At 35.1% G+C, this 12,296-nt stretch overlaps 3 protein-coding genes across 3 annotated transcripts; all 3 read right to left on the minus strand.

Moving 5' to 3' along the window:
- Nucleotides 1-2,133: 2,133 nt before the first annotated feature.
- LOC120254494 (MDIS1-interacting receptor like kinase 2-like) lies at nt 2,134-3,566 on the minus strand. Its single transcript, XM_039262582.1, has 2 exons — nt 2,669-3,566; nt 2,134-2,519 (listed from the first exon to the last, which is right to left on the minus strand). The coding sequence occupies exons 1-2, from the start codon at nt 3,564-3,566 to the stop codon at nt 2,134-2,136; spliced, it is 1,284 nt and encodes a 427-aa protein (XP_039118516.1).
- A 148-nt stretch (nt 3,567-3,714) lies between these two features.
- LOC120254495 (probable leucine-rich repeat receptor-like protein kinase At1g35710) lies at nt 3,715-5,097 on the minus strand. The gene is made up of 4 exons (XM_039262583.1): nt 5,000-5,097; nt 4,720-4,858; nt 4,422-4,687; nt 3,715-3,760 (listed from the first exon to the last, which is right to left on the minus strand). The coding sequence occupies exons 1-4, from the start codon at nt 5,095-5,097 to the stop codon at nt 3,715-3,717; spliced, it is 549 nt and encodes a 182-aa protein (XP_039118517.1).
- Nucleotides 5,098-9,914: 4,817 nt separating this feature from the next.
- On the minus strand, nt 9,915-11,675 carry LOC120254496 (probable leucine-rich repeat receptor-like protein kinase At1g35710). The gene has a single exon (XM_039262584.1). The coding sequence runs from the start codon at nt 11,673-11,675 to the stop codon at nt 9,915-9,917; it is 1,761 nt and encodes a 586-aa protein (XP_039118518.1).
- Between the last annotated feature and the right edge of the window lie 621 nt (nt 11,676-12,296).

Consider the following 12,296-nt stretch of genomic DNA (forward strand, 5'->3'; position numbering starts at 1 on the left):
CCGCAGTTGTCATTGTCAGAGGAATGGAACTTTTGATACTATTGCTTGTGCAATGAATATAATTTTTAATAAGTGAATAAACCACTAATTTATTAAAAGGAGAAACATAGAAGAACAAAGATGAAAGAGCAGAAATAGTCAGCAAAAGAAAAACTAACAAAAATGAAAGCTATAATCCTCACCTGCAGTATGATGCGATAATCAGAGCACGTAAAAACACAAAAAGAGGAGAACAATCGGGCTCAAATCAACCATCCCGGATACGCGTCCGCTCGCATGACGGAGAAGCAGACATTTCTGACGTAAATCAACCATCCGCAAGAAATCAACCATCCTCGAGACAGTCCGCCATGACTAAATCAACCATCCTCGAGCAAACTGAATATAATTCAGATGAACAAAGTAGCACAAACAATGGAAATAGTAAAATGATTAGACACAAAATAGAAGAACATAGAGAGGAGGAAATCACCAGAGGTAATGCATTTATAAACCAAACAGACAATAGAGGTACAACACAAACCATAGTTGAGGTGATGAAATTCGCCATTTAAAGCCTGCTGTGTTGTAATAAGATGCATTCTCAAGCTATTGAGGTGGACTGGATCACTCCAAGATGTCTACTCAAGCTATTGAGGTGTAGTGGATCACTCTGAAGAGAGGGATGACTAAACTATTGTTTAATACAATCGAACATAAACTTCGAACTTCAATTTTTCCATAATGTATGCATGACTATATATATTTCGCCAAATTTAAAATCGGGTTATAAAATCTTTCATTATATAATTGGTTATGAATATAGTTTACTAGCTCTAAAGAATCATAAGAAAATTTCTACTCTCGTAATAGTCAAGAGTGTGTATGCATATATATATATATATATATATAGGGAATATGTTAACTATAGAATGTCCGTAATTGGCGAAAAACAAGAGAGAAAAAGACAGATAAGTTGGTTGATAAATAGTGCCAACAACAGTGGGAAAAACTTGTACTTGCTAAAGAAAAGAGTAATTGTGGTTGGTTGGTATGCATTTCATTTTAATTGTGCTACTATTCATAGGAATAATACTATTATTCACATAAGGTGAATACACATAATAAAAAAAGTGATAGTTCAACACTAAAGCTAGCACTTAAATAATAGCCATTAGTTTGAGCATGTCTTTTTTTATCCTTGAGTGAATAGTTTGAACAATAATTATTTTTAAATATGGATAAACTGCTTCAATTAAAAGAAAATATGAGGAACAATAAAAGTCCATAAACAACTTAACAACAACAACAGCAAGTAACAATGCCAACACAGTAAAAACTGTCTACTAGAAGTGGAGCTAAAAAAACAACAATAGAACAAAACACAGGATAAAACCCTTGGAAGACTGCTAACTCTCAGCAAAGAACAAAGAGTGGGCGGGGTGGGGGGCTCTCTAGATCCTTAATAGAGTTGCTCCAATCAGCTTGAGTGGGTGTCGGTGTCTGTCTCTCTAGGGGCTCGCAAGTGACCCATGTGAAGATCTAGGAACTCCAGGCTTCTCTTTTGGTAGAACTCCAGTTTGAACAAGTTTAAACATTTTTTATTTCCTGAAAAAAAAAATGAAAAGGAAGAAGGAATCATTTGGAACATTTGAACAAAGTCAAGTCTATTTCCCAAATTGATATTTTTGTTTTCAAAATTTTAATTCAAGCTGGTCAACACTCATTGTTAACTTCATGGTTCCAAAGTTAAATTGGTCGTCATAGTTAACAGCTACCTTTTTGTATGCTAAACAGAAATATGAATGCAAAAAATGATACAAGATAAAAAGCAAGGAAGAGTTTGCATTGTTCCTAAGAAGGTTACCACTGATATATATATATATATATAAAAATGCAATGAATGCAAAAGGTTGATTGATTACGAAAGAAGTACATTTTCTTAGTAATAAGCATGGCTACGGTTGAATGAGATACTAAAATATTTGCAACTATGCAATAAATTCAGCCAAAAAAGAAATATAAATGCAAGGTGCCTGTCCTAATGGATATCAAGAAAGGACATGTATCTAATTAAAGGAACTTGGAAAATTGAGAGATTGAGACCGGAACATACCATTTTTAATAGAAATATATTCCTTTCCAAAGTTATCATTATTCAAAGGCTTGATCATCAATATGTGTTTGTGCGATCTTTATGAGGTGATCAAGGGAAAGTGCTTCAATAGGATAGATGTTGGATGCTGGCAAAGACTTTGGAGAAGACAACCTTTGAGATACTTGTTGCATTGTAGGCCGAGCTTGTGAATCAGTGTTAATGCACTGCATTGCTATTGAAATCACTGAAAGCACTTGGCTTGTGATCACTTGATTTTCTATATGAAGTGGAAGACGTGGATCAAGTATATCTTTCACTAACATACTCAATGTCAAGTTGTTTAGGAGATCACCAGGATGTGTTCCATGTATCACTTCAAGTGCTACAATTCCGAAGCTATACACATCACATTTTTGAGTCACCCTCATTGCATAGGCAAGCTCTGCAAATACCAATAAAGCACATATTGGATGCAGTTCAGTTCAATACTTCACCATTATTCATATTCAAGGTAGATAAATCTAATAAATCTAATTACAAGGGAATATGAATAGAAAAAAAAATTAAAATGATTAGGAAATATATATGTACCTGGTGCCATGTACCCATATGTGCCTGCAAGAAAACTCCAATGTGATGAGTTGGGTTTTAGCGATCTAGAAATACCAAAGTCTGAAACACAAGCCTTGTATTCCTCATCCAGAAGAATGTTATTGCTTGTTATGTCTCGATGGATGATAGGTGGAGCACAATCATGATGCAAGTAAGATAAAGCTTGAGAAATGTCTCGTACAATGGTGACTCTCTTGATCCAATCCAACTCCAATGCTTCCTGTTCAGATCTAAGAGTGGCACCTAGGCTTCCTCTCTCCATATATTTATATGCAAGAAAGCTGAATTTATCAGTAGAACAGAAACCATAAAACTTCACAATATTCCGATGTCGAATTTCAATTAAAGCTTGTATTTCATTTTGGAAAGCTTGCTCGTTCACTCTTCCTTCTTCTTTCTGAATTTTCTTAATAGCAAGTGTTTCTCCTGAAGATAGTGTAGCTTTATAGACCATGCTACAAGCTCCTGCACCAATCTGATACTTATTATCAAAATTTTCTGTGGCTTGAATTATCGCTTTGTATGTTCCTTTCCCATGATTCACATTCAAAATGGAGAAACCACCAACTTCTTCACCAGAATCATTTGCTATGAATTTTTTTCTCTTGTTACAGAGCAAAGTGATTGCAACTACTAGGAGTAAGAGAAATAAAATGCCAAATATGGGAAGAACAATCAAGATAATGACTTTTCGATATTTCTCTCGATCACCTTTGCTTGCTGAAGAGGATTGATTGCATTGAGGCAAGCCATGCACTTGACTGCATAAGCCCTTATTATGGGTAAACCACTTAATTGGAGCCACCTGAAAAAAATGATTCTCTGGAATTGGACCTTCTAAAGAATTATAAGATATGTCAAATGATGTTAAGCCCATCATTAATTGAAAAGAAGATGGAATGCCGCCAACCAAATCATTATGTGATAAATTCATCTCTCTCAGCATCATTAACTTACCAAGTTGTGGTGGTATTTCTCCTGTGAATAAATTGTCACTCAAGTCTAGAACATCATGCAAGTTCAAATCACCAAGTTGGGAAGGATGGCTCCACCCAGTTCATATCACTGAACCTGGAGTGAATTCAATTTAAGGCAATGCTCCAACCATGATTTGGTATTTCTCCTGTCAAATTATTGCTTGAGAGATCTAGAACTTCTAATGAAGATAGATCACCAAATTCTGGTGGTATGATCCCTATGAGATGATTGTTGCTCATGTTTAGGTGAAATACATAAGATAAATTGCCAAACTCTTTTGGGATTTTTCCCACCAGATTATTGGAGGAGATGTCGAGTAGATGTAGCTTAGCAATCGGCCAATTTCTAAAAGGTAACGAGTCCGCTAATTATGTTGCTTGATATTTCAAGGCTTGTCAAATTAACACATGCCCCCAAAATGGTGATAGTGTGCCGATAACTTTATTGAAGCTTAGATTAATATAATCCAAATAAGGATGAACACCAAAAGCTTTCAGAGACTTCTCCAGTGAATTGGTTTCTTTCAAGATGGACTCTCCACTAAATTTGTTGAATTTTTTTCAAACCGTTGGAATGGGACCTTGAAATTATTATATGCCAAAGCAAGTTTGTTAAGTAAACCTCCTCTGGCCAAATCTTGTGGTAGATTACCTGAAAGGTTGTCGTTAACTAATTGAAGATTGTTTAAGTTTGTGAGATTTGCGAATTCATCGGGCACCTTCCCAAAAAGATAATTATGACTTAATGCCAAAACCTGTAAGACTTTTTCAAACTTCCAAGTGATGGAGGGATTAATCCAGTTATTTGGTTGTCAGATATGTCGAAAGCATTTAAACTCACTAAATTCCCAATCTCATTAGGAATGGAGCCACTGAGTCTGTTGCTCCATAGATACAAACCCTTGATTTTGGTCAAGTTTCCAAACCCTGGAGGAATAGAACCAACTAAGAAATTTTTGGAGATGGTTAATAAATTCAGATTTAGAAGCTTTCCAAAAGAAGTAGGTATGGAGCCACTTATCTGATTCTGGGAGAGCCCACAAGGCCTTGAGCTCTTGTCAAATTACCAAGCTCTGATGGAATGATGCCTCTAAGATTGTTGACAGAGAGATCAAGGGTGGTAAGCTTGGAGAGAGCTGAAATGGCTGCAGGGATGGATCCATGTATATGGTTGCCATTGAGGTCAAGAATTCTGAGTGATGGCAGAGCTGAGAAGTTGAGAGTCTCTAGCTTCCCCTTCCAGTCCCAACTCTCGTAGTTGGACTTTGGTGATGGTTAGCATGAGATGGCCATCATATCTGCATGTGATTCCAGTCCAGTTGCATGGACTGACCGTTGACGTCCAAGTGTGAAGGAGGTCTTCTGTTTCAAGGGTGGCCTCCATTGAAGAAGAGCTCTCCCTTGAGATTCAACCTTTGAAGCAGTGACCATTATTGGAAACAGGGAAACAAAAGATTGGAGAAGAAAAAGTATTAACTGTGAAAGCAACACTATCATCAATATTTCAGCTGGGATGGAAGTGAACTTTGAGGGAAGCCATGATTCCATCTTTTGAAATATATAATATATATGTTAATGTTGCTTTTGGTTTTAGTTGGGGCTTGGGAACCTTTTTATAGCCTCCTGATGAAAGATGATTCGCTTCATTATATCATCATGTAAGACATGCAGTTACAGTTGCATTACTCTTGGTATGACCACAAAATACATATGAAAATACTTCTTCACAATCTGACAATGAGAAATACTAATTTTACATTTTTGGTCCTTGTGGTCTTTTATTATTATTATTATTATTTTGAAAAGGTTAATAAAATTTCATTTAAAATAAAAAATATGATATTGCTCTTCAGCTTCGTAGTGGTTTCTTTCCAAGTGTAAGTTCCCACTCACATTGACTGAAATTTTAGTTTTCTTTTTTTATAATTTATTTTTTTCTGTTTTGTCTGTTTGTGATATAGAGTAATCAAATGGGGCCTAGTAGTCTTACCGGCCAATAAAAACCAAAACATCCTGGAAAATGATCTGGTGCAACTAACTCATGGTCCATTTCCACGTAATTAAATTGCAGACTATGTTCATTCTACATGCAAGACTTGCAAGTCTACAAATGAATATGAAATAAAGATGAAATAAAGATGCCAGATATATATATATATATATTCTGTTAAAGCTTAATATCAATCTGGGAATCATCATGCACTAGCTAATACAAGATATTCAAGCAATCTGCTGTGGTAAGTTACCAGAAAGACTATAATTGGTTAACTGTGGAGAAATTAAACTTGTAAAGGTTCCCATTGGATGCAGAACCAAACCGACAATGGATTGCTCAATAAGTGCAAATCTTTGGGAGATTTCAAATTTCCAATGCCATGAGGTATGTACACTGTTATTTGATTCTCATCTAAGATACATGGATTGTACTAAGATTACATTACAAGATATCCTATCTCATTAGTTATGTGTCCAGAAATCTCATTGCTGAGATCTCATTAGCTACACACTATAGCATGCTTAAGTTACCTAGGTCTAGAATGAGATAGAACTTTTTATACTATTGCTTGTATGATGAATGTAGTTCAGATGCTCAAGGTATTTCTGATCTCATTAGGGATGGAGAGCAAGAGATTTTTACTATTACCCTCAGAGAAATTACTTGACCCTTCTTCCTGACATTGTTTATGTAGTTGAAAGTCGCGCTAAAATTGAGAGTATATGTATATAAGTGAAAGTATAAGCTTGTCATGGCTCGTGTCATCATCAAGCAAGATAGGTAGTTTACTAGCAATTAATAAGATCAGACAAAAATTAATTAGAACTTTCAATTTTTTTCCAAAATATCTGTGACAGTACTTGGCCAAGTTTGAAGGCAGGAGTAATGAAACCTTTAGTTATGTAATTGGTGGTGTATATACTTTTACTGGTTTTACAGAACAAGAAGAAATCTTCTACTCTGTTATGAGTGAAGAGCACATATATTCTTTTACATAATTAGAGTAGTAAGCTTTTGTTTACATTGAAAGGGGGATGTGCATAATCAAGATAGTGATGGTTCAAAACTAAAGCTAGCAATGAAACATTAGCCATTAGTTTGAACAAGTTTTTTTTTATATATATATTTGAATAAATAGTTTGAAGAAATCTAAACAAGTTTCTTTTTATTTTTCTGAAAAGAAAATAAAATAAAAAGGAAGAAGGAATCATTTGGAAAATTTGAATAGAGTCAAGTCTATTTCCCAAATAAATAATTTTATTTTCAAAATGTTAATTCAAGGCAACAATTCTTATTATGAACTTTGCATGGTTTCGAGAGTTAAATTAGCCAGCATAGTTAACCACAATCTTGACAATTCCTGGCACTTTTGTACATTAAGTGAAAATATAAATGCAAAGGAAAATATGAATGCAAAAAGCATGCTAAATTCAATATGTAGAGCATGTAAGGGTTTGCATTATTTGTAAGAAGGTTACCTTTAATAGAAAAATATTTCCAATGAAAAAGTTTAAAAACTTAAAGAGACAACATACTTCTTCTCGAGTTAAATGGATAAAGGCATGGATCTCTTTTTTATTTCTTTCCAAAACAGAAGGAAACTGCAAGAGATGAATTAATAGAAATGTAGAATAATCAACTAAATAGCTAGCTAGGATTATCAATCAATCAAATGGCTCATGAGCTGCTCTTATTTGGCTCTATAAAGCTTAAACTCATGTCAAAATTTCAAGTAAATCTTGAATTGGACCTAGTAGGATCAAGCTTGACTTGTTTACTAGTTTACAACCCTACCAACATGTAAAAACAAAAAAACAAAAACAAAAACAAAACAAAACAAAACAAAAAACAAAATTTTCGCTTTCTTTAAAATTGAACAACCGCTTTAATAAAATAAAAAGGGAGTTAATTACAGTAGAACTAGATAATGGAGATAAAAAGGAGAGCTCATTACAATATCACAAACTAACAAAGATAAGGAGGACCAAGACAAACAAACACAAAAGTGAACTGCTTTTAAGACTCAAGGTTAGATCACCCTCCCTTGAATAACTAGGATTGTGCCTTTTTATTGGTAAAGGTGAAGCACAAAGATTCAACATCCATGTTTGGTACGCTTAGTAATATGAGCTGCATTAAACCAAAAATAAATAATATTAGTTCTCATCTTATTATACACTTAAACAAGCAAATTTATATGGGGAAAGTAGGTCTATATACTGTTATTCAAGCTAAGATTTATTTTGACTGATGTGATTTTCATAAGAAAATTTTCTCTCATGACAAATGCGAAAGATTGATTAAAATATAAGCACCTTTTTTTTTTCCTTTTAGTGATAAGCATGGCTAAAGTTCAACCAAATACTGAAATATTTGCAACAATACTAAAATGTCAATCAAAGAAGAAATATAAATGCATGGTCCTAGTCATATTGTATATTAAGCAAGGATGTGCATCTAATTAAAGAAACTTAACGGAATGAGACTTAATCATACCTAAGTTCCCATTATTCATGCGCTTGATCATCAATATGCACTTACACAATATTTATGAGGTGATTAAGTGTAAGTGCCTGATAAGAATGGTTGTTAGATGTTGGAAAAGCCTTTGGAGAAGACAACCTTTGAGATACTTCTAGCATTGTAGGGCGAGCTTGTGGAATGGTGTTGATGCACTGCATTGCTATCAAAATCACCAAAAGCACTTGGTTTGTGGTCACTTGATCGGTATTATGAAGGGGAAGACGTGAATCTAGCATATCTTTCACTAGCATACTCAATGATATGTTGCTTAGGAGATCCCTCAGATGTGTTCCCATGTATCACTTCAAGTGCTACAACTCCCGAAACTATATACGCTACATTTTTGCTACCACTTTCATTACATAGGCAAGCTCGGAAATACAAATCAAGTAAAAATAGCAATAGTTTAGTTCACTCCATCATTTGTTCATGTACAAGGTTAATAAATCTAGTAAGTCACTTGGGTAATTAATTGGTCTAATTATGAGAGAGTTTGAATAGAAAAAGGAATAACATTGATTCAAAGATGCATACATACCTGGTGCCATGTACCCATATGTGCCTCGCAAGCAAACTCCAATGTGAAGAATTAGGTTTTAGCAATCGAGAAATACCAAAGTCCGCAACACAAGCCTTGTACTCTTCATCCAAAAGAATGTTGTTGCTCGTTATATCTCGATGAACAATAGATGGATTACAATCATGATGCAAGTAAGATAAAGCTTGGGCAATGTCTCGTATAATCTCGACTCTCTTGATCCAATCCAACTCCATTGCTCCTCTGCTCGGATCTTAGATTGGCACCCGAGGCTTCCTCTCCATATACTCATATGCAAGAAAAGTTGAATTCATTTGTAGAGCGTAAAACCATAAAACCTCACAATATTCCGGTGTCGAATTTCAGTTAATGCTTGTATTTCATTTTCGAAAGCTTCCTCATTCATTTGGACTTCTTTTTAATTTTCTTGATAGCAAGTGTCAATCCCCGATGATAGTGTGGCTTTTATAGACTATACTACAAGCTCCGAGTACAATCCGATACTTTTCATCAAAATTTTCTGTCGCTCTGATGATCTCTTTATATGTTTCCTTGCCATGACTAACTCTCCAAATGGAGAAGAAATGCCCATCAAATTCTTCACTTGTATCATTTCATAGAGGATCTTTTCTTACAATAAAGCAATGCACATATTCCAATTATCAAAAATAAGATAAGTAAAATGGCACATATCAAAGAAACAATTAAGATAATGATTTTATGTTGTTTCTCTTCATCACCTTTACTTGTCGACCAAGATTGATAACACGTAGAGGTAAACCATGCACTTGGCCACATAAGCCCTTTTATTGTGGGTAAACCACTCAAGGGGAGCTCGCTTTGAAAGAAACGGTTCTCCGGAACCGGACCTTCCAAAGAATTATAAGATAAATCCAATAATGTTAAGCTTGCCATTGATTGAAAAGAAGATGGAATTGGACCAACCAATTTATTGTGCGATAAGTTCAACTCTCGCAACTTCATTAACTTGCTTAATTGTTGTGGCATTTCTCCCAGTGAATAAATTGTGGCTCAAGTCTAGAACGTCATGCAAGTTTCAAAATTACCAAAGTTGAAAAGGGATGGCTGCCACTCTAGTTGATTATCGCTCAACTTGAGTGTAGTTCAATTTAATGCACTTCTCCAACTCAGATTGGTATTTCTCCTCTCGAAATTAGTTGCTTGACATATCTAGAACTTTCTAATGAAAGATAGATCCCCAAATTCTGGTGGTATAGCTCCCGTGAGATGATTGTTGCTTATGTTCAAGTGAAACATATAAGATGACTTACCCAACTCCCTTGGAATTTTTCCCACAAAATTGTTGGAAGAGATGTCAAGCATTTGTAACATTGGCAATTGAATGATTTCCCGTGGTATTTGTCCGCTGATTCTATTGCTTGATATTTTAAAGCTTGTCAAGTTGAGGCATGCTCCCCAAGACGGTGATAAAGTGCCAGACAATCTGTTAAAGCTTAGATCAACATAAACCAAATATGGATGAACACCAAAGCTTTGAGAGACATCTCCAGTGAATTGGTTCTTATCAAGCCGGACCCTTACTAAGTTTGTTGAATTTTTCAAACTCATTGGAATAGAACCTTGAAAGTAATTGTGTCCCAAACCAATATATTGAAGTAAACCTCCTTTTGCAAAATCTGGTTGTATAGTACCAAGAAAGCTATTGTTAAATAGATCGAGAATAATTAGATTTGTAAGGTTTGCCATTTCAATGGGCAATAAACCAAATAGATGATTGTTGGCTAAAGTTAACTCAGTGAGTCCTTTCAAACTTCCAAGGGAAGGAGGGATGGTGCCTTTTATGTTATTTATATATAGGTAACAAGTTCTAAGTTTTGTCATATTTCCTATGCTATGTGGGATGCTACCAGTTATTTGATTGAATGATATATCAAAATCTGTTAAGTTCACTAAATTCCCAATTTCACAAGGAATAAGGCCATTTATGTTATTGCTTTCTATGTAGAAAGTTTGAAGCTTGGTTAAGTTTCCAATGCTTTGAGGGATGAGACCTGTTATTTGATTATAAGGTATTTCAAAATTTCTCAAGTTTACTAGGTTCCCAATCTCATTAGGAATGGAGCCATTTATGGTATTGTTATGTAGGTAAAATTTTTGAAGCTTAGTCAGGTTTCCAATGCTATATGGGATGGGACCGGTTATTTGGTTATTAGTTATTTCAAAATCTCTCAAGTTTACTAGATTCCCAATCTTATAAGGAATGGAACCATTTATATTATTATTATGTAGGTAACAAATTTGAAGCTTGGTCAGGTTTCCAATACTATATGGGATGGGACCAGTTATTTGGTTGGAAGATATTTGAAAATCAATCATGTTCACTAGATTCCCAATCGCATATGGAATAGAGCCAATGAGGTTATTTCTCCCCAAGTATAAAAACTTGAGTTTGGTCAAGTTTCCAAGCACCGGAGGAATGGAACCAACTAAGAAATTTTTGGAGATGGCTAAGGAATTCAGGTTCAAAAGCTTTCCAAAAGAAGGAGGTATAGAGCCACTTATCTGATTTTCGTGGAGCCACATGGTGCGGAGCCTTGTCAAATTACCAAGCTTCGATGGGACAATGCCTGTAAGATTGTTGGTAGAGAGATCAAGGATGGTGATCATGGAGAGAGCTGAAATGGCTGCAGGGATGGATCCATGTACATGATTGTCACTGAGGTTGAGAACTCTGAGTGATGGCAGAGCTGAGAAGTTGAGAATCTCAAGCTTCCCTTCTAGTCCCAACTGTTTCAACTGGATCCTGGTGATGGTTGCTCTGCGATGGCCATTATATCTGCAAGTGATTCCAGTCCAGTTGCATGGACTGGTCTTTGAAGTCCAAGTGTGAAGAAGGTCATGTGTTTCAAGGGTGGCCTTCCATTGAAGAAGAGCCCTCCCTTGAGATTCAATATTTGAAGCTGTTGCCATGTTGAAAACAGGGAAACAAAGATTGGAGAAGAGTAGTACTAACAGTGAAAGCACCATCATCATCAATGTTGAGAAGGTGGTAAACTTTGAGGGAAGCAATGATTTCATGTTGAAACTATATATTACTGGCAGAAAGCCTCTAGATTGCATGTACTTGTGGTTTTGTTAGGAGAGCCTTGAGCATCTTTTTATAGTATCACAGAATGAAAGATAATTCACATAATAATTAATATCATCTTAAAAATAATTATAAGTCAAGTGTTTGTACATCTAATTAAAAAATTAATGATGATTTGACTTGAATTGTATTGTTATGAACTTGTATGCAGTGAAAAATACGTCAAGACTTTGAGAAATCAGACATGAGATCAACAATAACATATATGTCACAATAGTCACAATCATCCATAGACTTCCAGGTCAAATGTTTGTATTCATGTAGAATAAATATTCTCAATTTAAAAACTAAATTTTATTAGAAATAATTTTTCCATAAATTAATCAAGAGACGGGCTTGAGGTCCTACACTTGTGATCCTGACTTATAATGACTGCTACATGTTCTTAGAAAAAGTCATTTCTTCCGTCCATGATCCAATAATATAACTGGACTGTTGCGCAT

Source organism: Dioscorea cayenensis, unplaced genomic scaffold, assembly GCF_009730915.1.
Source record: "Dioscorea cayenensis subsp. rotundata cultivar TDr96_F1 unplaced genomic scaffold, TDr96_F1_v2_PseudoChromosome.rev07_lg8_w22 25.fasta BLBR01000478.1, whole genome shotgun sequence".
Lineage (NCBI taxonomy): Eukaryota > Viridiplantae > Streptophyta > Magnoliopsida > Dioscoreales > Dioscoreaceae > Dioscorea > Dioscorea cayenensis.